This window comes from Hipposideros armiger, unplaced genomic scaffold (assembly GCF_001890085.2).
Source record: "Hipposideros armiger isolate ML-2016 unplaced genomic scaffold, ASM189008v1 scaffold_92, whole genome shotgun sequence".
NCBI classification, from domain to species: domain Eukaryota; kingdom Metazoa; phylum Chordata; class Mammalia; order Chiroptera; family Hipposideridae; genus Hipposideros; species Hipposideros armiger.
In genome coordinates, this window is record NW_017731442.1 from 3,147,050 (window position 1) to 3,173,727 (window position 26,678).

General features: G+C 35.6%; 1 protein-coding gene across 2 annotated transcripts in view; it reads right to left on the reverse strand.

Annotated features, from left to right (window-relative positions):
• Positions 1-26,678, reverse strand: part of UBR1 (ubiquitin protein ligase E3 component n-recognin 1) — a 119,590-nt gene that overhangs the window by 91,534 nt on the left and 1,378 nt on the right. For both annotated transcript variants that reach the window (XM_019645004.1, XM_019645003.1), the window contains exons 2-5: positions 14,593-14,849; positions 12,503-12,581; positions 5,901-6,011; positions 1,852-1,982 (exon numbers count right to left, since the gene is read on the reverse strand). In XM_019645004.1, coding sequence (XP_019500549.1) covers positions 1,852-1,982; positions 5,901-6,011; positions 12,503-12,581; positions 14,593-14,849 — 578 coding nt within the window. The remainder of the gene's footprint in view (positions 1-1,851; positions 1,983-5,900; positions 6,012-12,502; positions 12,582-14,592; positions 14,850-26,678) is intronic.

The following is a 26,678-nucleotide window of genomic DNA, read 5'->3' on the forward strand; positions in this document are numbered from 1 at the left end:
GCCCAGCTCCAGGTCGAGCTGTTGTTCAGCATCTTAGCTGTAGAGGGCAGTGTCACTGGCCCTCATATGTGGGATCCGAACCGGGGTCCTCTGGCATCCCAAGCCAGCTCTTAACCATCACACCACTCGGCCGGCCCAGGAAATTATCTTAAGTAGTACAGTGCCATGGAATTTCAAAAACCTCCTGATACAAGTATTGCCTTTTCCATGTTTTTCTCCCCAATTTTTAACATTAGTTCCAGATGTAAATTATTACTCTCAGTTTAGTGGCAGGATGTTTTTAATACCACTCTTAACTCTTGCTAATCTCCCATCTTGACAAAGGGAGACATGCCTCGGACTTAGAGCCTTTAAGCAGACAAAGATAAATAGTAAGCTGTTATTAACATTCAGATTTTATTATATATATATATTTTTTTTACCTTATATTTCTGATTTTATAGTACATTTAAGTTTTTTAAAAGTGCATAGATTTAAAGTGCTAGCACTACCATTTGACTGAGGGACCTTATAGACGGGAGGTCACTTAAGCTTTTAATCTTGTTGACATGACAGTGCCTCTTCCATTTCTAAGATGAGTCTAGTATTACATTTGAGAGTGCTGTGAGGATCTTATAAAATATGTGAAAATAGCTGTACAGATTTAGATGTTATTATCAGTTTTAAAAAGTTTACCATATGCTTTTACAATATAATACACTCAATTATTGATCTTCATAACTCTAAGAGGCAGATTTTCTTGGGCCCTGTATAGCTTAGGATATGGAAGTTCAAAAAGACTTCTCCATGGTTACAATGCCAGTAAGCAGTGAGAAGGACACAAACTCAAATTTGTGAACCTGAAGCCCAGTGTTGTCTACATACACAGGCACACTCAAGCAATTCTCCCTTTTTAGGCAGGCAGATTGCTAACTAGTATTATGTTTACCAAAACAAAGTTTCTTAAAGGGTTTAAATGACATTATCACATATTTGAAATCAAAACCTTTGTGGACACAATCTCTGATGACCTTTATTTCCCCAAGCAGTTTATGGCCCAGCAAGAGTTAAAACAATGTATTAAACAATACATTTAATGTCTTTATAAACTGAAATTCTTAATTCTTTCTCCTTATAAAATAAAACCAAAAAAATCAGTAAACTCAAAGAAGAATGGTATTTAGGTTTGTGATGCAATTTTGTGGACTTAAGATTACACAGATAAAAAAATTCCCACAAGGCCGGAACTGTATCTTAACATCCAGTATGGAATTCCCTTTTGCATTTTTGAAAGTTAGGAACAAATATTACTGTTACTGAAAGACCTATTTATGTCTGTTAGGAATTGCTGGTCTGGGGCTTCAAGGTGTTAAATACCTACAACTGGAATAATTCTAGATACCATAGCACAGGGCAAAAGACTATCTCATCATTCCCGCCATCAAACTTTTTTGATAATAAAAACCTGGGCTAAAGACACACTGTTCCAAAGTGAACCTTTGTTCACAAACCTCTTGGGGAACCTGGAAGTTGGTCCAGGACAGTATCAAACTGGGCAATTTACTATCCTACTGGGATACGTGGCTGCTAGGCCCTAATAAATCATTTAGAACAAGACCCCAAAAACGTTTTTTTTTGTTTTTTTTTTCTTAAAAATTAGACGCTCTTCTTTTGGCTTAACTTCTGTGTAGTGCCTAGCAGAGGATTTCATCTACATGGACATTCTTGAAGTATTCCCAAGAGATAATTCTCTATAAAATTTCATAATGATAATAAATTAAACAGTAAATAACAAAAACATTTTTCCCAAAACTTATTTTACAATATAAATAACCACTGCTAAAACGTCTACCTTTTGAAAAATTTCCCCACCTTATCTGGAGCTCAGGAGGCAATTCTTTTTCCTCTTCCCATATAGTCATTTCTACAATATATTTTATTGCTGTAGGGAATATTTTCCTGGCTTGGGCAATTACTTCTTCATTCAATGGACAATGTAAATTCTGTAAAAAAGTAGAGAACAGCATTGTATCCAAATAAATGGATAAGAATAATAATGTTATTAACTTATAATTATTTTTAATGAATTCATTACACCATCCTCCAGGCATGAAACAAGTTGACCTCAACAGGGTTGCTTTCATATGAGTTTAGCTTCACTTCTTATGGCCAAGTTGGTGCTACAGATAACAGAAAGGAAAGGAGGCAGAACTATGGGGTCCCCGCTTTTAGTGATGTTCTCCACCTTTCTGAGTAGCCTAATTGTGATAATATCAGAGAACTACTGATTATCCCTTACAGCTTACCAAAAACTTCTCATAATTTATTTCAACTGATCCTCACAGCCACTCTTTAAGAAAGGCAGAATAAATACCATTTAAAGGATAAGGAATCTATCCAAGGTCAAAGTACCTATAAATAGTAGAAGCAATAAAACCTGGGTCTTTTGACTTATAAAAACAGCTCTTTTCATTACAGACCACCACCTCCTTAATAAAAGGCTTATTTAAACCAATCAGCTAAAAAAATACATCCCAATGTTCTAAATCATAAACCATTACAGAAATGCAAATCAAAACCACAATGAGATATCTCTTCACATGTGCTAGAGTGACTATAATAAAAAAGGCAGAAAATAGCAAGTATTGGCCAGGATGTGGAGAAATATGAACCCTTATACACTGCTAGTGGATATGTAAAATGTGCAGCTAATTTGGAAAACAATCTGACAGATGCTCAAAATGTTAAGCATAGTTACCATATGACTCAGCCATTCCACAACTAGGTATCTATCCAAGAGAAAAGCATATGTCCACACAAAAACTTATACACAAATGTTCATAGCAGCATTATTCATACTAGCCCAAAAGTGGAAACAACCCAAATGTCCATCAACTGATAAATGGATAAAATGTGGTGTATATCTATACAATGGAGTATTATTTGGCTATAGAAAGGAATGAAGTACATGCTACAATATGGATGAACCTTGAAAATATTATGTAAGGTGAAAGAAGACCACGTATTGTATGATCCCATTTACATAAAATGTCCAGAACAGGCAAATCTACAGAAACAGAAACTAGATTAGGGGTTGCCTAAGGCTGGGGAGTTTGGAAGAAATGAAGAGTGACTACAAATAAGTATAGTTTCTTTGGGGGTGATGAAAATCTTCTAATTGATTATAGTGATAGTTGCACAACTCAGTGAGTATACTAAAAGAGCACTGAATTATACACTTTAAATGGGTGAATTTTTTATATGGTATGCAAGTTATATCTCAAAAAGCTTTTTAAACAAAGGAGTAAACAGGAAAAAAAAACATAGTAGCTCTTTAAGACAAAAAAAAAGAAAAAAAAGAAAAAAAGTTTAGTAGAAACTGAGTGTAAATTTGTGGGGCACCTGGTCAGTGTTGGTGAAGACTTGAGTTAATTTACGGGGTTCTGCGAAAAAACACAATGGGTTGCCATATTAACAATAGTAACTCTTCTGATCCAGAAACATGAGATATTTTTCCATTTATTTAGATCTTCCTTAACTTCTTTCAACAATGTTTTATAGTTTTCAGAATACAAATTTTATGCTTTTGTTAAATTTATTCCTAAATATTTTATTCTCTTGCACTACAGTAAATAGAATTTCTTCCTTAATTTCATCTTCAGACTGTTCATTACAATGTATAGAAACACAAGTAATTTTTGTATAATTATTTTGTATCCTATAATCTTGCTGAACTTATTAGTTCTAATAATTTTTTAGTGGATTCCTTAGGATTTTCTATATACAAAATCATGTCATTTGCAAACAGAACTAGTTTTACTTCTTCTTTTCCAATCTGGATGCCTTTTATTTCTTTTTCTTGCCTAACTAGTCTGACTAGAACCTCCAATACAATACTGAATAGATGTGGCAAGAGCATAATCTTTGTCTTATTCCTGACCTTAAGGGGAAAGTATCCAGTATAATTCTATCTATGAGTTTTTCATAGATGTCCTCTATTAGGTTGAAGAAGTTCCCTTCTTTTATAAATTTGTTAAGTCTTTTTATCATGAAAGTGTGTTGAATTTAATCAAATGTTCTTGCTGCATCTATTATGATGATCACGTGGTTTTTGTAACTCGATTTAGATGTTGTATTATATTAACTGATTTCCTGATGTTAAACTATGTACTTCATTTTAAATCATATGAAGCTCATTATGCCACATAACCCCCCTATTAGTAATGCTAATATTAATGACTGATTTCAGGTAATGACAGTATGATACCTCCATTGTAAAGTTTCGTTTTTGTTTTTTTTAAGAAACTTTATTGGGGAACAGTGTGTTTTTCCAGGACCCATCAGCCCCAAGTCAAGTAGTTGTTTCAATCTATTATAGTTGTGTTTGTGGGGGGGGTGGCACAGCTCCTTGGCCCATGTGGGAATTGAACCAGCAACCTTGGTGTTATGAGCCTGTGCTCTAACCACCTGAGCTAACCAACTGCCCCTAAACTTTCGTTTTTTCCCCCTGATGACTAACAAATAATCTATGAGATGACAATTTAGAACCATGTGAATCTTGTTCTTCATCAACTCAAGTCTTAATGGTTTTAGCATCCATTAATGATCCTTGTCTAAATCATATATTTCCTTAGGGTTTGCAAAGTGTTGATTTTTCTAATTCTATTATCCCTTCTCTATTAGCTAACATCCAACTAGAAAGAAGAGCTTTACCTCTTGAACTGGAAATACTTGTTTATCATGAAACAGAATTCCTATTGAAAAGATAGACTAAATGCTTAGTTTATTCCCTTTAATTACCAATTTTTAGAATACAGAATTGATATAATAACCACGACCATGGCGACAAACTTCATTTATTTATTTTAGCTTCCATCTGAGTTTTTATATATTTAGTATGAGTCAATCAATTACAGTGGTTATTTATTATTATTATTATTATTATTATTATTATTATTATTATTATTTTGATGCTCCAATTGCCCAACTCAGGTCAATGAGAGCCCTTTCAAGCAGGGTCCTAAGTCCTTTAGACACAAACCCATCTTTATAAGTTTACCTATTCCCTGACTCAGACCTGGAATCTGGTATTCTTATAACAATCCCTGATTTATTTTAGTGGTGAATGGTACTTAAGAGATCAAAATCTGCCAGGGGTGTTCAGTGCTATAGGTTATCTGGAACAGTTTAAAGACTCTATTCCTTGAAGTTTTGAAAAGAATTCCTCTGTGAAACTATTTGAACATGGCATTTTTTAGGAAGTACTGTCTTGTGATAATTTTCTGAATTTCTTCAATGGCTATTGATAGTTCAAATTTTCTGTCTTTTGAATAAACTATGGCAGTTTATACTGTTTGATAAAATCCATTTTTAAATGTATTTGCACAAAGTCATATAAAGTCTTTTATAATCCTTTAATTCCTTCTGCATGTATGCTTATTTCCTCATTTCCTTTCTAATTATCTATATCTAGGCTTGCTTACTATTTTTTTCTTGATTAGGATATATAGTGGATAATCAATTTGTTGCCTTTTTCTTTAAGAAAAGCAATTATTAAATGTATGTGTCAATTTTAATGTTTTCTAATTTATTACTTTCTGCTTCTATCAATAATCACTTTATTTTGCTCTTTTAGGTTTACATATATATTGTTTAGTCTTAACAAATTGATTGCTTAACAAAAAGTATTCTGACTTCATCTTTTCATTGTGAATTCATTCCTCCTTTAGAGAAAAAAAGAATATAATTATCAAATCCTTAATTTCTCTAGATTAGAATAAAACTACTTACACTTAAACATTAGAACATAAAAATCAGGATTCTCAATGGAATTCAGTTTAACCCATACACATAACATTTATTTCTATCTAATTTCACCAAGTTTAAAATAATTAGCAATTTTTAAAAACTAATATTCTTACCTCTTTTGTAGTACCTACTCTTCCAGGTTCATGACTTAAACAAAAAGGGCCAGTTTTCCATGCCTCAGTGTCTCCACAGTCACAAAATCCTCCTCCAGTAGAAGTATGCATCTAATAAATGAAAAATGAGTTTGGCTTGATTTCAAAACATATTAGAAAGCAAAGAAGAATGATAATGATGACTCAGATAATAAACACTCCCCAATATTTCAACCTTCACTGCCTTTAATATAACAGAAACTGGATATGTAAAAAACTATTTTGATTAGTTAACAAAACAAAAATCCTGAATACTTAATCACAACAAAAATGGGCTTTCAAAATTGATAAAATTTTGGGCCGGCCAAGTGGCGCGTTGGTTAGGAGTTGGCTTGGGATGCCAGCTCTGAGCAGCAGGTTCCCGGTTCGGATCCCACATGAGGGTCAGTGACGCTGCGCCCTCTACAGCTAAGACAATGAACAACAGCTCAACCTGGAGCTGGGCTGCTGTGAGTTGCCAGCAACGGCATAGGTTGCAGTGGGGCTGGCCGGCAACTGGCGTGCACTTTCGTGAGCTGCGGTGAGCCGCCATGAGCAGCCATCCAATGGCCGGCGAGCGACTGCTTCACCCGGGAAGAGCACAATGATAATACCAAGATGGGCCAGTGAAGCGACGTCCTCCACAATTGGACTGAAGAACAAAAGGACAGCAACTTGTCTGTTCCCCTCACCCAATTCCCCAATAAAATCTTAAAAAAAAAAAAATTTAAAAATTGATAAAATTTTGACACTCTAATTTTTAAATAAGTTTTAAAATTTTTGTACTAATGGAGTACAAGAAATTATGAAGCGTGAAAAAAAATCCTATGCAATACCCAGAAAGCCTGAGTAATGAGATCTTCTGATTAAACAGACTTAAAAATCATTACAATGATACCTATATAGTACTTAAGAAATGTATAAAATATTTTCATCTATTTGATATCCCACAGCAACAAAGAGTATTTACAACATTTTTCCTTTGAGGGTTCTTGCAAAAAAAGAAAAAAAGATCTAAGATATACTAATCGAGATGGAGAATGATGACAATGGCCTGATTTTGAATCTTCCCCAAAACTTCCCCATCCAAAACACACAATGAACAAAGAAAGCAATAAAACCACACAATGATCCATGTTTGCAGCACTACTAGGAAACAATAAATACCCCAGCCTTCAAATGACTTGTTCCCTCAGAGTTCCCATTGCCAATCACTTAAAGCCTGTGAATGCAGACAACTGGAGAGGGGAGCTTAAGAGAATCCATGAAAGAGAGCAGAGGGATGCAGGGGGCTCAGAAGAAGCACATACAAAATTACACCGACAAAATTAAACCCAATGCCAAGGGACAAACACTGAGCACATGTTGGGACTTGGTGGATCACAGGGAAAGAGATCAAAAGTAAGCAGGACCAGAAATGGCAACCTCAGAGAAGCACTGCTTTTGAAAAAAGTCAAATACATTTAAAAAGGTGATAAGCCCTTAAGGATGTGGTAGTAAATGAAAAAGGAAGTAAGAGGGGAAAAGAAAGAGCCTACAAAAATGAGAGAAACAACACATGCCAAACCCTCCCCTCATCTCACCATTATCATCACCATCATCTATTAAAAAACTTCACAGAAGACAGCAAAACTGACAGAAGAGAGCATTTGTGAACCCTGTCCATGAAATGAAAAATAAAAAAAGTAGACCATATCTATACAAAACTATTACCAAAAAAGGCAAAATATGCAAATAAAAGCAAAAATCCAATCATGAAGCTAAACAAAACTGTAACATAATGCTCCAAACTAAATTACATATCCTCAAATAAGCATTTGGGGATATGAAAACCCTTAATCAAATTAAAATACCTTTAATCAAAAATACAGAAACTAAGAATAGAACTGGACCCAAATAACCAGGTTCAATAAAGTGAGATTTGACTGAACTCAGGAAAAAAAAAACAGAAAACAAGAAAATCTATCAGAAATTCTAAATTACAAGGTGTCCAAGATAACAGGCTTAAATGAAAAGTTAATAAATAACAATGAAACAAAGCAGGAAAACAATCAAGAGATGAAGTAAAGAAATACAAAGTCAGAGAAAAAGTGGCTGAAATAGAAGACAGGCATAAGGAAGCCAACATAATTATAACTGGAGTCACACACAAAAAAAATCGAAACAATGGAATATAGCTCTTATTTAAAACTGCAATCTAATAAAACTTTTTGGAAAAAAAAGAAGACCTAAATATATACACTGAAAGGGCCCATGAATAACTGGGAAAAAACTCACCCAGTATTATCAACTCAGAAATATATCTTACTAAAACTATTAGACTTCAAAGATAAAAGTCCTGAGGTCTTCAGGCAAAAAGGTGAAACAAAACATAACAGCAAGAAAATCAGACTGACATCAATCAGACTTCTCAGTAACAACATGTGAAACAAGACAACAGCAGAGCAGGTTTTCTTCAATGTCATTTCCTTTTCCAGATTTACTCTAATTGACTCTAGAATGTGTTCAAGAAAAGAGTACCAAGGTTACAAGTCGGCCTGGTTTTTAGTATCAACTTCCAAGATACAAGAAGATCGTAGTTAGGTGAACTCAGCCACTATTTTGGTTCTATTCGATCAAAGTTATATTATTCTAATCTTCGCTTCTTAAAATTCACTCTACTCATCAAATCAAAGACCTTGATCCTATCAGCAAGGAAGATGGCAAGAGAAACAGCCAAAGACCTTTTTCCTATTATCCGGGAAGATGGCAAAGTTAAGTAGCAATGCAAGGGTATTCCAGAGTCACTATTCCAAAGTAAGCAAAGACAGACAACATTAAGAACAATAAAAATAAAATCCACTTCAATAGTGATGGAAAAATTATTTTAAAAGTCGGGTTCAGTTGAAAGGTTTCATTTTAAAGTTCTGTTAAAAGGTTTCTGCAGGTTCTGCAGGTTTCTGCACTGCTGGTTGTAGTATTTGATATAATTTTATCTTAAAGCAATCTGGCAAAACATACGAACAACTTTTAAAAAGTACTTTTAAAAAAATTAATTGACTTGATTTTTTTAGAGCGGTTTGTTTAAAAAAAAACTGAGCAGAAAATACCAAGTTCACATATAACCCTTCTTCCCCCCACCCTACAGCATTTCCTGTATTATTAACATCTTACATTAGTGTGGTACATTTGTTATAATTGAGGAGTCAATGTTAATACATTATTATTAACTAAAGTACATAATTCTCTTCGTGTTGTACATTTTGGGGTTTTAACGAATGTGTCATAACATCTACACACCACTACAGTATCATACAGGATAGTTTCACAGCCCTAAAAATCCTGTGCTCACCTATTCATTCCCCCCCATCCCCCAACCCCCCCACCTTCCTCCATCCCCTGGCAACCACTGATCTTCTTACTGCTCCCACAATGTTGCCTTTTCCAGGATGTCATAACTGAAATAAGAGTATGTAGCCTTTTCACAATGGCGTCTTTCACTTTACAACATGCATGTAAGGTCCCGCCATGTCTTCTTGTAGTTTGGTAGCTCATTTCTTTTTATTGCTGAATACTATTCCATTGCATCGGTGTACCAAAGTTTGTTTATCCATTCACCTATTGATGGACATAGCAGCTGTTTCTAAGTTTTGGCAAATATGAATAAAGTTGCTATAAACATTCTTGTGAATTTTTTTTGTGTGGACGTAAGTTTTCAGTTCACTTGAGTAAATACCAAGGAACATGACTGCTGGATTTTATGGTTACAGTATGCTTATTTCTGTAAGAAACTGCCAAACTGTTTTCCAAAGTGGCTATACCATTTTGCATTACCACCAGCAGTAAATAAGAGTTCCTGCTGCTCCACATCCTCACCAGCATTTGGTGTTGTCAGTGTTTTGGATTCTGGCCATTCCAATAAGTGAGTCGTGGTATCTTATTGTTGTTTTAATTTGCAATTCCCTAATGAAATATGATGTTGAGCATCTTTTCAAGTGCTTATTGGCCATTTATGTATCTTCCTGGTGAAGTGTCGTCAGTTTTAGATCTTTTGCCCATGCTCATTTTCTTATTGTTGAATTTTAAGAGTTCTTTATATTTATTTTGGATACTAGTCCTTTATCAGATACATGTTTTACAAAGACTTTCACCCAGTCTGTGGCTTATCTTTCTATTCTCTGAAAAGTCTGTGTTTTTAAATCCAGAATTCCATTTCTGAGAACCTAATCCTAAGGAAATAATCCTACATATGAAAAAGTGATTTACACATAAAGATGCTTATAACAACACTTCTTACCATTAAAAAACAAAACAAAACAAAACAAAAAAAACAAGGGCCGGCCGAGTGGCGCATTGGTTAAGAGCTGGCTAGGGATGCCAGAGGGCCCCGGTCGGATCCCACATATGACGGCCAGTGACACTGCCCTCTACAGCTAAGATGCTGAACAACAGCTCAACCTGGAGCTGGGCTGCCGTGAGTCGCTGGCGACGGCGTAGGCTGCAGCCCCTGCTGCAGTGGGTTGCCATGGGCTACCGTGTGTAGCCAGCAGCCAGCGTGAGCAGCCAGCAGCCACTGTGAGTGGCCGTCTAGACGCCGGCGACTGATCTGCCTCGCCGGGAAAGAGCGCAATGATGGTGCCAACTTGGGCCAGTGAAGCAATGTCCTCCACAACTAGACTGAAGAACAAAAACAGCAATTTGTCTACCTGTCTCTACCCCTTCCCTGATTCCCCAACGCTGTTCCCCTCTCCCCAATTCCCCAATAAAATCTTTAAAATAAAATAAAAAAATTACAATTGAACTTATTTGGCCAAATAAAAATTTGAAAATCCTAAGTTTTCTGAAATTGTTCTAGCCCACAAAATCCCAAAGCTTGGGAAGCATAGGCTTAGGAGTGTTTAAACCTGAGGTACTGGAAAACTCTTGAGTCTTGAGTCTTTAGCATCTCTCCCCACTAGTCTTCCAGAGTAAAAATGAGAAATTAACAACTTCCTCCTGTCTCTACTTCTGGCATTCTTTCTTGAATTCTCCAGCATAAGAAAAACTGCAATTAATAGAGATGACTGGGAAATATGAAATATAACCAAAGATCAAATTTGTAAATTCCATCAGTTGATTAGCTTTGAAATCTTGGGAAAACATTATAACCACACTATATCATAGGTTCCACAATCTGTTTTTCTGTGTACATAATAACAATAATAATACCTATAATCTATACCTATAGCCCATTACTTCCTGAGATAAAAGCAATAATGTTGAGGCCAGCAAAAACATGAACAGCATTTTCAACTCTATGGCAGATACAGTCTACATAACTTCAAGATATTATTTACATTTACACAAAACTTTAGGCATATTATATGTACAAAGAGAAACATCAATTATTATGTCTATCTCAGCCCAGAGTATAGAACCAATACTATTATTTGAGAAATACATTTCAGCTCAAAATAACAAGGTTGTCTAAAAGTGGAAACAGGAAAGGAAAAAGCCCTCACCTCATTAGTAATTAGAAATATTAAATTAAGACCACAATGTGATACTATTATATACCCACCAGATTGGCTAAAATTAAAAAGACTGACAACAGGGCCAGCCAAGTGGCTCAGTTGATTAAGAGTTCACTCAAGAGTACAAGCTCTGAGTAACAGCGGTTTGATTCCCAGCCCAAGCTGAGCTGCCGCTGAGCTGCCAACCGGTGGTAGGATGGCTCAGCTAAAAAAAAAAAAAATTTCAGGAAATTTTTTTTAATTAAATAAATAAGTAAATAAAGAGAAAAAGATTGACAACACCAAATCTTGCAAGAATGTGGGGCAACGGGAACTCTCATATACTGCTGGAGAGCCTATAAATTGGTATAAACATTTTGGAAAACAGTCTGACATTATCTATCTACCATGACTAAAGGTGCATATACACTAGAATTCAGCAATTCTGTTCCAGATATATACCCCAGAGAAAATCCTATACCTGTGTACCAAAATACACAAATAAGAATGTTTATAGCAGAATATAAGAGCCCCAATTTGAAACAATCTATATATCCACACACAAGCACAATGAATAAATTACAGCTACATCCATAATGCTGCATGAAAGCAGTTAACAACAAAAAGATACAGTAAGACTGTAGCTATATAAAGTTCAAAACCCGATAAAACTATTCAATATGATTTGAGTGATAAGCTAAAAGGGAAATCAAGGAAACCATTATCACAAAACATAGGAGAGAGGTTATCAAGAGGGGCCAAGAAGGACTGTGATTCAGAAGGGACAAATGGGAGGCCTCTGAGAGCTAGCAATGTCTTATTACTTGACTTAAGCAGTGGTTACACGGGTGTTCACTTTATAGTTATTCTTTAAGCTGTGCATACGCTTTGTATGTAAGCCTTTGTATAAAAATGATACATCTCACAAATTATAAGGGGCTACTTCTTGAGGTAGCAGATGTCCTATTACATGATATGTTTAACCAGAGCCAAAGGTTCACATAACAGAGCTATTACAGCAGGAATTCTAGTACTTGTCAGAAATTTCAATTACCGGTAGATGGCAAACAGATTTCCTACTAATCTAGATATTTTATGGCTCTATTTTCATACCTTGTAACGATGATTTTTATGAACACTATTCTGGAAGCAGTCCATACAGAGTACACATGTTGGATCAATTGCACAGTCCCTGAAAAAGATTAAAAATTAGATGCCAAAATTTATTACTTATTACTGATGTTTAAGGTATGACTATAATATAATATGAATGAGTTTCCTGTATGGCGCACAAATTGAATATGAAAATGCTTCAAAAACTGAATTCTAAATAATTTTAGCCATGTTTTAATGTATAAGTTTGGATATTTGGCTTTGTTTCTTAAATTATCCTCATTACTCTGGTTTCAAACTGTTAGGTTACAAATCAAAATTAGTTTTATGAAAAATGATGAACTTTATTATCTTCCATCATCTTACCCTATACTATTTATAAATATATTTTACAAACACTGATTGTTCACTGGTAGTAAATGAAACTTAGATAAAGACAAAATTCATTAGAATGTAAGCATCATAAGGGCAAGGATTTCTATTTATTTTATATACTGATATGTCCCAAGCACCTAGAATAATGCATGGTACATGGTAGGTATTCAATTAATACTTATTGAATTAATGAAGTTCAATCTCTCCTAATCTCTTCCCTAATAACAACCTTTAAAATGTACTAGTTTACTTAACATTTTCAGGGAAACATTAAGAACAATATACAATAAGTCATCACTGTTGTTTATAGGTGCTGTGACTTTAACTAAAACAACACATAACGAAACCAATTTTACCATAGGCTGATTGATATAAACAAGAGTTAAGTTCCTGCAGCATCTTATCAACGGTACAAGGAAATGACATTGAATAAAATGACATTATTTGAGGACCTGTTATAAATTAGTGCAAAGTACAAAATTAATTTTTTAAATATTATATTTAAAAGAGATGAAGAAATGGAATTGGGAAGTTTTAAAAATGAATTTTACAAGGCTAATAGGAAGTACAGCTTGCCTAAAATATATATGATCTATGACCTACTTAGAGCAGGATTTGTAAACATCAACAGTACTGACATTTTGAACAAGATAGCTATTTTGGAGGCATAGAAGAGACTGTCCTGTGCATTGTAGGATGTTTAAACAACAACCCTGGCCTCTACCTACCAGATGCCAGTACCAGTCCCCAGTTACAATTAAAAGTGTCTCCATGACGCTTTTGGAGAAATGACATCTACAAATGTCTACTATGTTTTAGTTGAAACTGATTGAACTTTAGCTAAAAATATATAAGAAAATAAACAAAATACAAAAGCTGACTTTTTCCTAAGAATAGGATAAAGAAAGGTAGTATGTTCTAAGAAAACTATTAACTATACATAAACCAGTCAAACCTAAATTATAGTGAAGCAAAAAAACAATTATCTGTACTTATTATAAAGTCTAAAAAGTCACATTCCTAACTTCAACTACCTCTAATAAAGGGAAAAAATAAATAAATAAAAGTGCTGCTAAGATCTAAAAGTTGAAAATTTCAGACAGGAGTAGGGAATAAAAAAGTTTTCTGTGCTTTCATGATGTCTAAGGAAACTGCTCTCGCAAAGGGCAAAAAGCCTAAAGCTGCTTCCAGTTTTCCTACCACTGGCCTCTTCTAGCCAATGAAATTCCAACTGCCCCTATAGGCCCACAATGCTTTGGCACCAAATCTCACTTGGTGGCAAAAAATGACCTGAAATGACATGAGATTCTAGACCATTTACACTACTTGCTGTGAATATTTATAGATTTCTTACAGAAATGCTGTTTGACTTTAGGATCCTGTCCTGACTCTGCTGGGGATATATTCAGAATTTTGAAATACACCTGGCCCCAATGATTTCAAATAAAAGTACATGGACTACATAATAAACAAGGCAAAAATCTATCACTTATATACTTTTGGTGAACAGGAAGAAAAAGTGAGAGAACTGTTTAAGTCATAGTCAAAAGCAAGCTATACTAGCAAAAACAAACTTATAAGTGCATAATAAAAGGGAGTTAAGTAAGTGGGATTAAAATATATTATAAACAGTAATAAACCAAGAAACGTACATCATGAAATAGGTACAAAATACCAAGACTGTAATTATAACCAATCCTGTATCTACTTCTTACCTACAAGAATATGTTGTTTCTCCACTTTTGAAAACTTTCCCACAGAGTTGAAATGCTCCACTATGTTTTAATTTCTCTAAACAAATATCTGGATCTTCTCCAAATAAGTACCATTCCAGTGGAGTGAATATTGACATTTGTATCCTCTCCTCCTGCTGTTCCGAGTCTGGGTCGATTTCAGCAAAATAAATTTCGGGCACCAATTGTGCCAAGTGTTGCAAGAAAGTAGAATGAAAATCAACTTGCTGATCCCACCACTGGAAGAACAAAAAATGAACAGACTTTGTTACAAGTTCCTTCTTAAAAATCTAGGGACACCAGTAAAGTGATTTACAATATATTCTTATTTTATCCTTCACCAATACAAAAGGAAAGGGGTTGATTAAAAAAAAGAAGAAAAAAAAAAGCCTTGGAAATAAAATGTTTGCCCACACATACGGAGGGGGGGAAGCAGTTGTAGTGGATGAAAATTAGTTTCTCGTTCTGGACCGGCCAAGTCTTGGTGTGAAAGGTGACTCTACTATCAGAAACTGTACAAAGCATTCCCCATACTCTTAAGTTTAATTGTTTTAAGGAGCCACAGCATTTGAGAGATCAAAATGAATGAACGCCAAAGAGTTTTTAGAACACTAAAAGCACTACCCATAAAAGAAAAAAAAAAGGATAACATGGACCTTATCAAAAGTAAAACCTGCTCTTCAAAAGAAACTGTTACAGATGGCTTATTTGCACATGAAAACATGCTCAACATCATTAGTAAGAAAATGCAAATTAAAATGACAAGTGAGATAACCCTACACAACCTATTAGAATGTAGACAATTTTTTATAATAGTAATTATTTATAATAATAGTAAGAGACTGGAAACAACCTAAGTGTTCCACAATAAGAGTTGACTAAATCATGGTACATAAATTCAAGGTAACCATTATAAAACGGGGGAGGGCACATATCTGTATGTATTGATAGGGAACATTCTTCAAGTTACACTGTTAAATAAAAAAGAAAAAGTACAGAAGAGTGAATATATAGTATGCTACCATTTATAAAGGGAGGAGATAGGAGAAGAGACAGAGATATATCTGTAAATGCTTACATTTGAATAGAAAATCTCTGAAAGGATTCAAAATAAAATGTTAACACTGGAAAGAGCCCTGAAAAGGATTTATTTTTCACTGTATACCCTTTTTTATTATATCCATCTATATTTGTATCTGTCTGTATATATAAACAAAACTGTATGTAAAATATGTTAAAATCTATCTTTATGTATAGATATGGAATCTATTGAGAATCATTTTAAAGCTTTTCAATCTACACATTTAACATACAAGTTATTTGTAACAGCAAAAAACGAAAAGCCTGAATGTCCATCAATAGGGGAATAGTTTTTAAAATTGTGGAATCTATCATTTAGCCATATTTGCCCAACTGTGCAAAGATATATATTCCAGTGTGTTCACTATAATGCCAATTGTAACTCTGAAAAAATGATGTCAACCTAAATGTCTATCAATAAAGGTACACGCATACCATTCAATGCAGTCAGAATGCCATAAAATACTGTAGATTGGGAAAAGCACATTTTAAATAATATAATTTCATTTTTGTGAAAAAGAAAACTAAATTATATGCACTTTAAAATTTTTTACATGCTTGAGTTTTCTAATTCAATATATTTACATGTACATCTATAAGTATGCTTTCCTAAGCATAGACTGAGGTTCTGGAAGGAGAAACATCAAACTGTTAACAGTGGTTGTTACCTGGAGAGAAGGCACTGGGGAAAGAGGGACTAGGAATTTTCACATCTTATTTTAAACAATGTTATATTGTTTGACTTAGACAAACAATATTGTCTAAGTCAAACAATATAACAAGTGTCAATAGTTTTGCAATTAAGAAAAAACTCTCATAAGATATAATATACCCATTTAAAATAATGCCAAATAGTCTCAAAGTAACTCCCTGAAGATACTAATTAACTGCAAAGGGAAAAGATAATAACTGTTAAGTAATGAAACCCTGCAGATACCAAGTTAACCAAGTGACTAAGATAAATATCACCAGTAATGAGAAATATTGATTTCAAAAATCCCTTAATATGATGCGCTGAGAAAAATATGGTACAATTTTGTGTTATTCTTGCCAAAATGTATAACTTCATTCTAATCATGAGAAAACATCAAACCCAAATTGAGAAACATTGTACAAAATAACTGCTCAGTACTTTTCAAGTGTCAAAGTCATAAAAAACAAAGAAAGACCAAGACACTGTTACAAACTGGAAGGGATTATGGAGACACTGAGACATTGTTACAGACTGGAAGAGGCAAAGGAGAAATAACTAAATGTAGTGTGGAATCCTAGTTTAAGATCTCTTAGTGGGAAAACTGGTAAAATTAAAATAAGGTCTGTAGTTTAGTTAGTATCAATATTAATTTCCTGTCCCTAATAATTGTACTATGGCTATGTAAGATGGTAACGTTAGGGGATTAAGCCATGAGGGGTGTAAGAGAACTGTTTGTACTATTTTTGCAAGTTTTTATGTAAGTATAAAATGTGTTCAAAATAAAAAGTTAGAAAAAAAAGATACTGAAAATGTTTATTTACTAATGTGGAAAGGCATTAATAATACATAGTTCAGTAAAGTAGGTTACAAAAGCAGTATGTATGAAATCTAATTTTAGTTATACATATTTCCATGGGGAAAAATCAGGAGAAATATATACCAAAATGTTAATAGTGGTGGGTAGTGGGATTTGAGCATGTTTTTATGAAATATGTTTATATGTTTGCTTGCCTAATATGAATAATATTCTTGCAGTAATTTCATATTTGGGGGGGTAATTTTTTAATTATAAAATTTAAAATATTTTACTTTTTAAAATATTAATTAATTAAAAAATCTTTTTTAAAAAAACTATACCTTCTAGTATTCTAATTTCAACTTCTTTAGGGTACTCACAAACCACCAACTTATTTTCTCCACATATCTGGCAATAACTATAACTAGCAGATAGATAATAGCTAATGTTCTATGGTATACCTAAGGTTCTTTTCTTAAAACAGTACTAAATGTGGGGGGGGAAAAATCCTGTATATTCAGTGCTATACACCAAACAAAACACAACACTTTTCTGTCCTACCTAATTATGGAAGGCACAGAACTAGTTCTTTTCAAGTTTTTCAAGAATATTTTCAAGAACAACAGAGAAACTTCAGAGTCAAAACTTAAGAAAGTCAAAAACCTAGCGGATATTCTGGTTCAAGTCCCTCACTATACAGACAAGAAAACTGAGTCACAGGAAAAAAAGTTAATTGGCTTGTCCAAAATCCAATATGCAATTAGTATCAGAGACAGAAACAGAACTTAGATAACCTATCTCCTAGAGTTCAGTGCTCATTCTACCTAATCAAATATAAACACAAATTTTTTAAATTTACCCTTAAGACCTGCTCAGTTTCACTTTACTACTAAAACAAAACAAAACAAAACAAAAAACAAAGCTTTGCCTTATTTTTCATTTTTTCCTCCAAATAAAGCCTCTTAGCTAACAACTGCTTAACATTCCTGGATACTACTAAATATTGTATCTCTGTCATTACATGTCTTAGTGTGAAGAACTAATATTTTTAAATGTTATCTTTATACTGTTGGTTGATTTGAGCAGACTGTCTGGGTGATGATACCTTAAATGCCCTCTCACATTGATCTTACCACTAGTTCTCAGTCCTTCCTTCTCACCTTATCTATGCCTTAAGATCCATTTAGCTCAAGGTCCACCTCCCTGAATACTTCATTGCTCAGCCTAAGAAAATGTCTCTCCCTGTAACTCCAACACAGCAGTTATTTCAGTGCCTATACCTTTTGCCAGATAGTATTAGTTACTTTTAAATATGTACATCTAGTCTCTTCAACCAGACTGTCAGCTCCAAGGGGAGGAACTTTGCCTTTCAAACCCCTGCCTCCCCATAGGCCTGCCATAAGTATATAAACGCAAGTTCTCAATCACTGCTGAATGTTATAGCTGGATAGCTAGAGAGAACAAAGCAAATGTGGACAATATTAAGCCTTCTAAAGCTTTGTTTATAGAAATCCTACAAGAGATAAAATACAAAATACACTCTTTCACAAAGATTTTTTCCTAGATAATTGCCACACCATGAAATTTTTTTTTTTCAATTGAAAATTCTTTTTTTCTCCCAGATCTAGAAAAACCACACGGGATATAGTTTACTAGGTGAGCTGTTAAGGAATTATTGGTAATTGGAGTAAGTTTGATTTTCTTCTGTTTGTATGGTCGCTTTTAGTATTTTCCCCAAGTTGAGACAAGAATAAAATTAAGAATTTTTAATTTTAAGGACCAGAAAAACAAAACAAAATACCCCTTTTTCAGCACTTGGAGTTAAAGGAAGGCTTTCCTAATTGTTCTCTGAAAACAAGTTCTCACAACATTTATACTCCCAAACATTCCAAACATTTCCCTCATCCCCAGGGACTTAGATGCCTGTTTGGGAACATCATTCTGAAAAAGCAATTTACTTTAAGTAAAGTGTATAATTCTTTTTTCTAATTCTTCTGTCTTAAAGAGATAACAAAATCTGACGGCTCCAGAAGGTTATACAAAATTTTCTTGCAATACCATTTGACAGATTCATAAAATTTAAAAACAAGAAAACAACAGCAATAACAACAATCCTAGTTCAACTGCTTACCTCACAGAGAAACCCTACATATAATGTATCTGATAGTCAGTTTGCTAAGCCTGTCTAAACACTTTGTCTCAGCCAACTTCCATTCTTACAGCTCACAATTAAACCAAAATTTACCCTCCTGTAACTTTTATCCTATGCCACTTGAAATAATCCAATACAATTTACTCTGCTCTTTCACCCAAAGCCTTTTAAATAAATTAGGATAACTATTATCTCTCTCATTAGTCTCTTCATTCTGGGGCTAAACTGGAACACAGAAACTAATGAATTTGTCCATCTCTTGAACTGAAAATTGGCTGTCCCTAATAACATGGGATCCAGACCACTCCCCATTTGATTACTCTTTTATAGCACATGCACAATATGCTTCCATACAGGGAAATGAAACTATTTATTACCTTCCTTATCCACCAAACTGCTTTAAAGCACTGAACTGTTTTAAAAGATCACATTGTTTTTTTGGACAGCCCTATCACATTATGACTTAGTGAGTTTGCAGACAACTAAAACCTTTAGATCAATCACATGTAAGAGACCTAGTTCTATACACAAATAAACTTAGGTATAAGGCTTTACTTTCGTCCCAATTAAGTTTTGATGCAATATTCAGCCTAAGGAGCTTTGTTTTTGCCCTATAATAAATGTATCCCTGCCGGCCTTGTGTTTGTAAATATGATAAGAAAGTCTAGTAAGTCTTCATGGCATTGATAAAATAGGCGGGGTCAAATACAGTCATGTGACAAACAAGGCCCTTCTCTTTTTTTCCTGTTGAAATATATAAACATGCTGTCAGAATTTAACTTTGAGTACATCCTGTCCCTCCTAATCCATTCTTTTTCCTTTTTGTCCTCTGACCATATGTTCATACTTCAATTTTCTAAGCTTTTCCTGAAGTCTTTGGATGAATGAAATCTGCTTCCCTAAACTCTGGGATACAGATCTCATATTCTCTTTCTACTGTATTGAATATGTTTGCAAACCAACTAAAATCCTTTCTTAGAGTACAAAGCAGAGAATCTGTGTATAAAAAAACAAACGGATAATAGATTTTTCCTTCTGTGGCTAAAGTAATTTCTAGCCTACCCATAAATACCAAAAGTTCAAAGGCATTTTAAAAGGTAGTCCATAAAGACACATTAAGTGGTTATGACCCCACTCTTCCCTAGCCAGCTCTTAACCACCGCACCACTCGGCTGACCCAATGACCCCACTCTTCCAAACAAGTCAAATAGACTTTGTTCTGAAGAATGGCACTAAGTAAACTATTAGAAGGTAAATTACATTCAAATGATTAACAGCAGACTCCATCTGGACAGGGTCTATGTCACTCCCAGATAGCAAGCAGGCACTTTGGGAAGCATAATAACTCTTCTGGAGTCTTTTGGTAACATTTATTTAGTGGAGTATATTTCCATAAGCACTTAGCTTATTACAGGGTGTCACTTAACATTTTTAAAAAACACCCAAAAAAACCAGGCTGTACCAAATGCTTTAAAAAAACAAATTCAGGGCTGGCTGAGTGGCTTAACTTGTTGGTTAAGAGCTGGTTTGGGAGTACGAGCTCTGAGCAGCAGGGTTCGGATCCCACATGGGCCAGTGACAAGTTCACCAGCTAAGATGGTGAACAACAGCTTGACCTGGAGTTGGGCTGCCGTGAGTTGCCAGCGACACAGTGTAGGCTGCATTGGGCTGCCGTAAGCTATCGTGAGTGGCCGTCCAATGGCCGGGGACCTATCTGCCTCAGCTGGGAAGAGTGCAATGATCACAATCTCAACGTAGGCCAGTGAAGCAACATCCTCCACAACTAGACTGAAGAACAAAAGGACAGCAACTTGTCTGTTCCCCTTCCCCGATTTCCCAACGCTGTTCCTCCCCCAATTCCCCAATAAAATCTTAAAAAAAAAAAACACTCATCAAGTAACTATTGTTTCTTCAATAGGTGGCATATTAACTCAAAATACCTTAGAAGAGCACATAGGAGTTCATAGTAAATCACTTGGGACTAATGTTTTAATATTTTGTCTTAAGCCATCTGAGACAATGGGTTAAAAGCTTAAAGAAAATTGCTTCAAATAAAGTATAATTAACACATTTAGAGAAACGGGTAAAATGATGGCAAGGAAAAGCTGAGGTAACCCTCAAAGCCAGCACACATGAAGGCAGAATGGGCAGGATACTGCATTGGTTCATCCTGTGTCACTGATTTATATACAAACCTAACCAGACAGGCTCTCTGCCTATTATTGAAGACAAAAACCTCTACGTGCAGGACAATTTGTGTTATTAACATAATCAGTCAGTCTCCAGCCACAGTTCATCTATACTAAGATGCTGTTCTTCCCTAGCCTCTTATAGGTAATGGGACTGAATCTGTCACTCAGACCCGCAATTTTAAAACTTAACTTTATATCTAATGCTATAGAACTTGGTACTGAAAATCAGAATTTTCCCTACCTGCGCACAAAAGAAATCGGGAAATGATGATGATGAAAAAAAAACAAAACAAAACAGGCACTAGGCCCTGCTATGATCTGGTGACAATGTACGTTAGTTAGGACTCAAGAGACCTTGGTTTTCCTCCTAGTCTTCTCACTCTTAGTGAGTCCTCACTACAGTAATCTGTGCTCTAGTCTAAAATGAGATACATAGATTCAAATTTCAAAGGAAAATCACCTCCACTGAAAATAGTATGTAACTTCTCACTGCTTCCTCTTTAATCTCAATATTTAAAAGTCAACTATTTGGGCACAAGATAACTTTGGAGAGTAATGGAAATGTTCTATATCCTGAATTGGTGGTAGTTACACAGGTGCATACATTTGTCAAAATTAATCAACCAAACACTTACAATGGATGACTTTTATTGTACATAAGTTATACCCCAATAATGTACATTTTTTTTAAATCCTCTCTATTCAATTTAAACTGTTTAGCCTTATTATCTCTTAACCTCAACTCCTATTATCTCCACCTCCACTCCATCTCAGCTAATGTCTCCTTATTCATTCATTCAATAAAAATTTTGAAGCAATGTGCTAGGTACTGGAGATACCAATGTGAGCAAGAAACAGTTCATACTATCAAGGAATGTATTGTCTAGAAGGAAAGATAGACAGTAAACAGGCAATACTGAGTACAGCCCGAGACATGCTACATATAACAAGAGTATAAAAAGGGCACTATAGGAACACACAGAGGCACATCTAACCTGGATCTACCATCACAAACACCTGATACGCATGCCTCCACGTTCCAAAATTCCCCTTTCTAACCATAACATTCAGTCCTTCCACTTCTAATACCTCAGATCCCACCAATTCCCTTGACTTTTCTTATCTCTGTTTACCCTAGACTCCAAGGTTAACCATTATCCTAATATGCCCCCTCATTCCCTCCACCCTCTCACCTTCATCCACAACCTTCTTCCCCAATCACTACCAATCTTGCTAAAATAAATCACTGATGTTGATCATTAGTTATTAACTAAGAGTATGTAAATGTCTTCTATATCAAGCACATACTGGGCTGTATCAGTGACCAAGTCAGACCTGATCCTTGCCTTCATGAAACTTACATTCTGGTAGGAGAGGCAGACATTCAAATAAGTAAATAAAGATAATACGGTAATTACAGATTGTAATAAGTGCAATGGAAGAAATAAACAGGGGGTTTTGACAAAGAATGAGAGGAACCCATCTTTCAGACAAGGTTTAAGTATCAAGAAAAAGCAGAAAAAAACTACTCTAGGGAAAAAAAAAAAAACCAGCAAGCAAAGGCACAGGCCCTGAAGCAAGATAGCGTGGGCTTGTTTTACAAATTAGCAGGCCAGGGTGGCTAAAACTGATGAGGAGAAAGTAAAAGGAGTGAGGGGAGATTTAGAGGCCAAATCATGCAGGATCTTGAATGACCTGTAATGCGTTTAGATTTTATCCAAGTACAATGGGAAACCACCAAAAAGTTTAGACAGGAAATTGACATGATGTGATTTAGTCTTAAAAAGATTACTCTGATTGCTATGAGAAGAATGGACGGGAAGAAGGCAAAAATGAAAGCAAAGAGACCAGCTAAGAGGCCACAGCAGTTGCCTAGGCAACAGATGGTCGCTAGGACTAGAGAGATGGAGTGAGACAGAGAGTTGTTTGTGTTCAAGAGCTCCTGAAGGAAGTGTCATCTACTGAGACAGGGATAACAAAACTCTTTTGCTCTGCCTCCTTCTTTCCCACTCCCCAAACCAGGTCCTTCTTTTCAGTATATGACACAACCACAGCCATGAATGCTTAAGTTAAAAACTGGGGATCCAGATGTCATCTGTTTCTTCCTTTTTCCCTCATGCCTAATCCATATGGAAATCTTTTTGCTTTGCTTCTATCACACTTCCAAAATATCTATCAAATCCATCCTCTTCTCTTCATCTCTAGTGAGCTCTCTAGCACAAGACACCATCAACTATGGCTTGGGTTACTGTAATAGCTTCCTAATTGCTCCCCCTGTTTGAAACACTTATCAGACACTCAAATGGATATGTCAAGTAGGCAGTTGGATCTGTGATTCTGGAGCTCAGAAGTGAAATGACCTAGAAATATAAATTTGGGAACTGAATGCATACAGGTGGTATTTAAAGCCACAGGACTGAATGAAATCACATAAGCAGAGGGTATAGACAGGAGAAAGAGCTTAGTACCATGCCAGAAGGAATCTTCTGGGCTTAGAAAATCCAGTCAAAGAAGACAGAAGGCAGCAGTTCTATCAGACCACCCCATATACTCTCTGAATTCCTAATTTTTCTCAGTCCTCATCTTCCTGGACCCAATAATCCACCCTTTCCTAGAAACTAAACCCTATGACACTGCACTACTCTCACCTCCTACCTGCCTGGCTACTCCCTTTCTAGGTCCTTCCTCCATCTTCTGCCCCTGAAATTCAATCATTCCTGTCTTTCCTCCTCTCTGTTTCCCTCTCCCTCCCTCCCTTCGTGTGTGTGTGTGTGTGTGTGTGTGTGTATGTCTCTCTCTCTCTCTCATATTCTGTATATGTGTACACACACACACACACACACACACACACACACACACACACACTCTTTCCTTCTCAAATACTCCCTTCGTGTGTGTGTGTGTGTGTGTGTGTGTGTGTATGTCTCTCTCTCTCTCTCTCATATTCTGTATATGTGTACACACACACACACACACACACACACACACACACACACACACACTCTTTCCTTCTCAAATATCAACCTTATCTTTCAACTCTATACTGAGAACTTCCAAATGTTTAGCTAAATCATATTCAAAGTGTGGCCCATAGACCAGGACTTCAGAATCCGCAGAGGATGATTGTGAAAATGCTTCTTGGACCCCACCCCAGACCTACAGAATCAATTCCCCTAATCATTCTTAAAAAACGACTGTTATAAATGTTCAATAATTCATACCTATTATTTCATTCTAACTCCATATTAGGTAATGTTAGGAATTTGAGAGCCTTCATAGTTGTTGGCAGCAACATGACAGAAAAATGGGGATTAAAAAGGAAGTTTAAGGACAGCAGAAACTATTGGGTCGTCGGGAAAGTCATGACGCATTTTTGCATTGAAAAACATAGAAAAATATGTCATGACTTTCCTGACGACCCTATATAACCAGGGATAAGACTTTAATGGAGTTGGTAAAATTTCTTAAACCTCGTAACTGACCCACATTTATTTTGTTTTCCCAGCCTCACAATGGTGATTTAAAAAACAAATCATTCAAATGCTGAAGAATCTCTGGGCACGTTTTGCTTAACAGCAAAGAAGTAAACTAGAAAGCCAGCATCTTACTTCACTGCCAGGATAAAACTGAAGTTGGTAGCTTTGAAAAGAAAAAGAAAGTAGGATATGTGGAGCCCTCAAGTAGATAGAGAAATTCAAGCCAAAAAAGCGATTATGAGGCTTAATAGTCACAGGTCTTCAACTACTTACATCACCCTATCTTGTTTTAAAAATCACCATATTTCCCCATGTATAAGACGCACCCTTTTTCCAAAAATTTGGGGTCTAAAAACTGGGTGCGTCTTACACAGTGGTTGTAGTTTTTTTTACTTGCATTTCCTGCTTTTTTTGCTCTTGTTTTTGCACTGATTGTTGTAGATTTTTTTACTTGCATTTCCCGCTTTTTCGCGCTTGTTGTCTTTGCGCTCATTGTTTCGCACTTATTACCAGTATATTACGGTAGGTTACGTTTTGCCACGTTCTGCCCAGAAATGGCTCAGAAAAGATTTTTGTACAGTGCCGAATTCAAGTTAAAAGTGATCCAGTTTGCAAAAGTGAATGGAAATCGTGCTACTGAACATAAGTTTGGTCCTCCTCCAACTGAGAAAACAATCCGAGACTGGTTACAGGAAGAAGAAACCCTGCTGAAAACGCCACGGCAGAAGAAGACCATGAGAGGCAATATATGAACACAGTGATTCGTCATCAGACACAGATGAGGACAAGCTAATGGTTGGGAGTTTTGACAGTGATTAGGAGTTATATGAATTTTATGATGAATAAAACTTGAGTTCAATAGTTTTATGTAATACATTTTTTTTCCCAAATTTCAGGCCCCAAAATTAAGGGGCGTCTTATATATGGGAACATCTTATACATGGGGAAATACGGTATTTAAGCACTTATCTGTGTCTCTGGACTCTGAGTTCCCTGAGGCTATTACACTTCTCTTGGCATCTATCTACTACTTTGCAAAACCCAAAGCCTTGCCCAATGAAATCTAATATTTCCTGAAGTAAAGAGTTTGCAACATGATGCTAGCTTGATTCCTGTACCTTATCTCCAATCCCAAATAAGTGAAGTCCAGATTGATAAGGTTTTACGGCACCACCTGGAAGGAATTAATATATCAAAGCTTTATAAACATTAGTCATCTTTGGCAATACAAAATTACAATAACACTTCTGCCCACGGCGCAGTTTTCTCCACTCCTTCAAAGATGTAAAAAGCACAAGCTACCATTTAGACCAGATGTTTCAGCTGCTTCTAAACTTCCCCTATCTCATTTCTTATCATCTCAAATAGTGAAGTGAGGTTCAATTGCCATTTGGGGTAGAGGATGCTTGCAAGCTGGTGGCCAAACCCTTATTCCAACTCCCTCCCTACCTGGTTTCTATCTCTCAGCCAGTCTCACTAGTCCCTGGGGTGGACTCTTATTTCTGGAGCTCACTCTGTTCTTTCATAAAACAATGCTCTAGTGTCTGCAGGGTTAAAATACTTCAGGAATGCTTTTATTAAAACCATAAGCCAGGGCCAGCAGAGTGGTGCGATGGTTAAGAACTGGCTTGGGATGCCAGAGGGCCCCAGTTCCGATCCCACCTATGAGGGCCAGTGA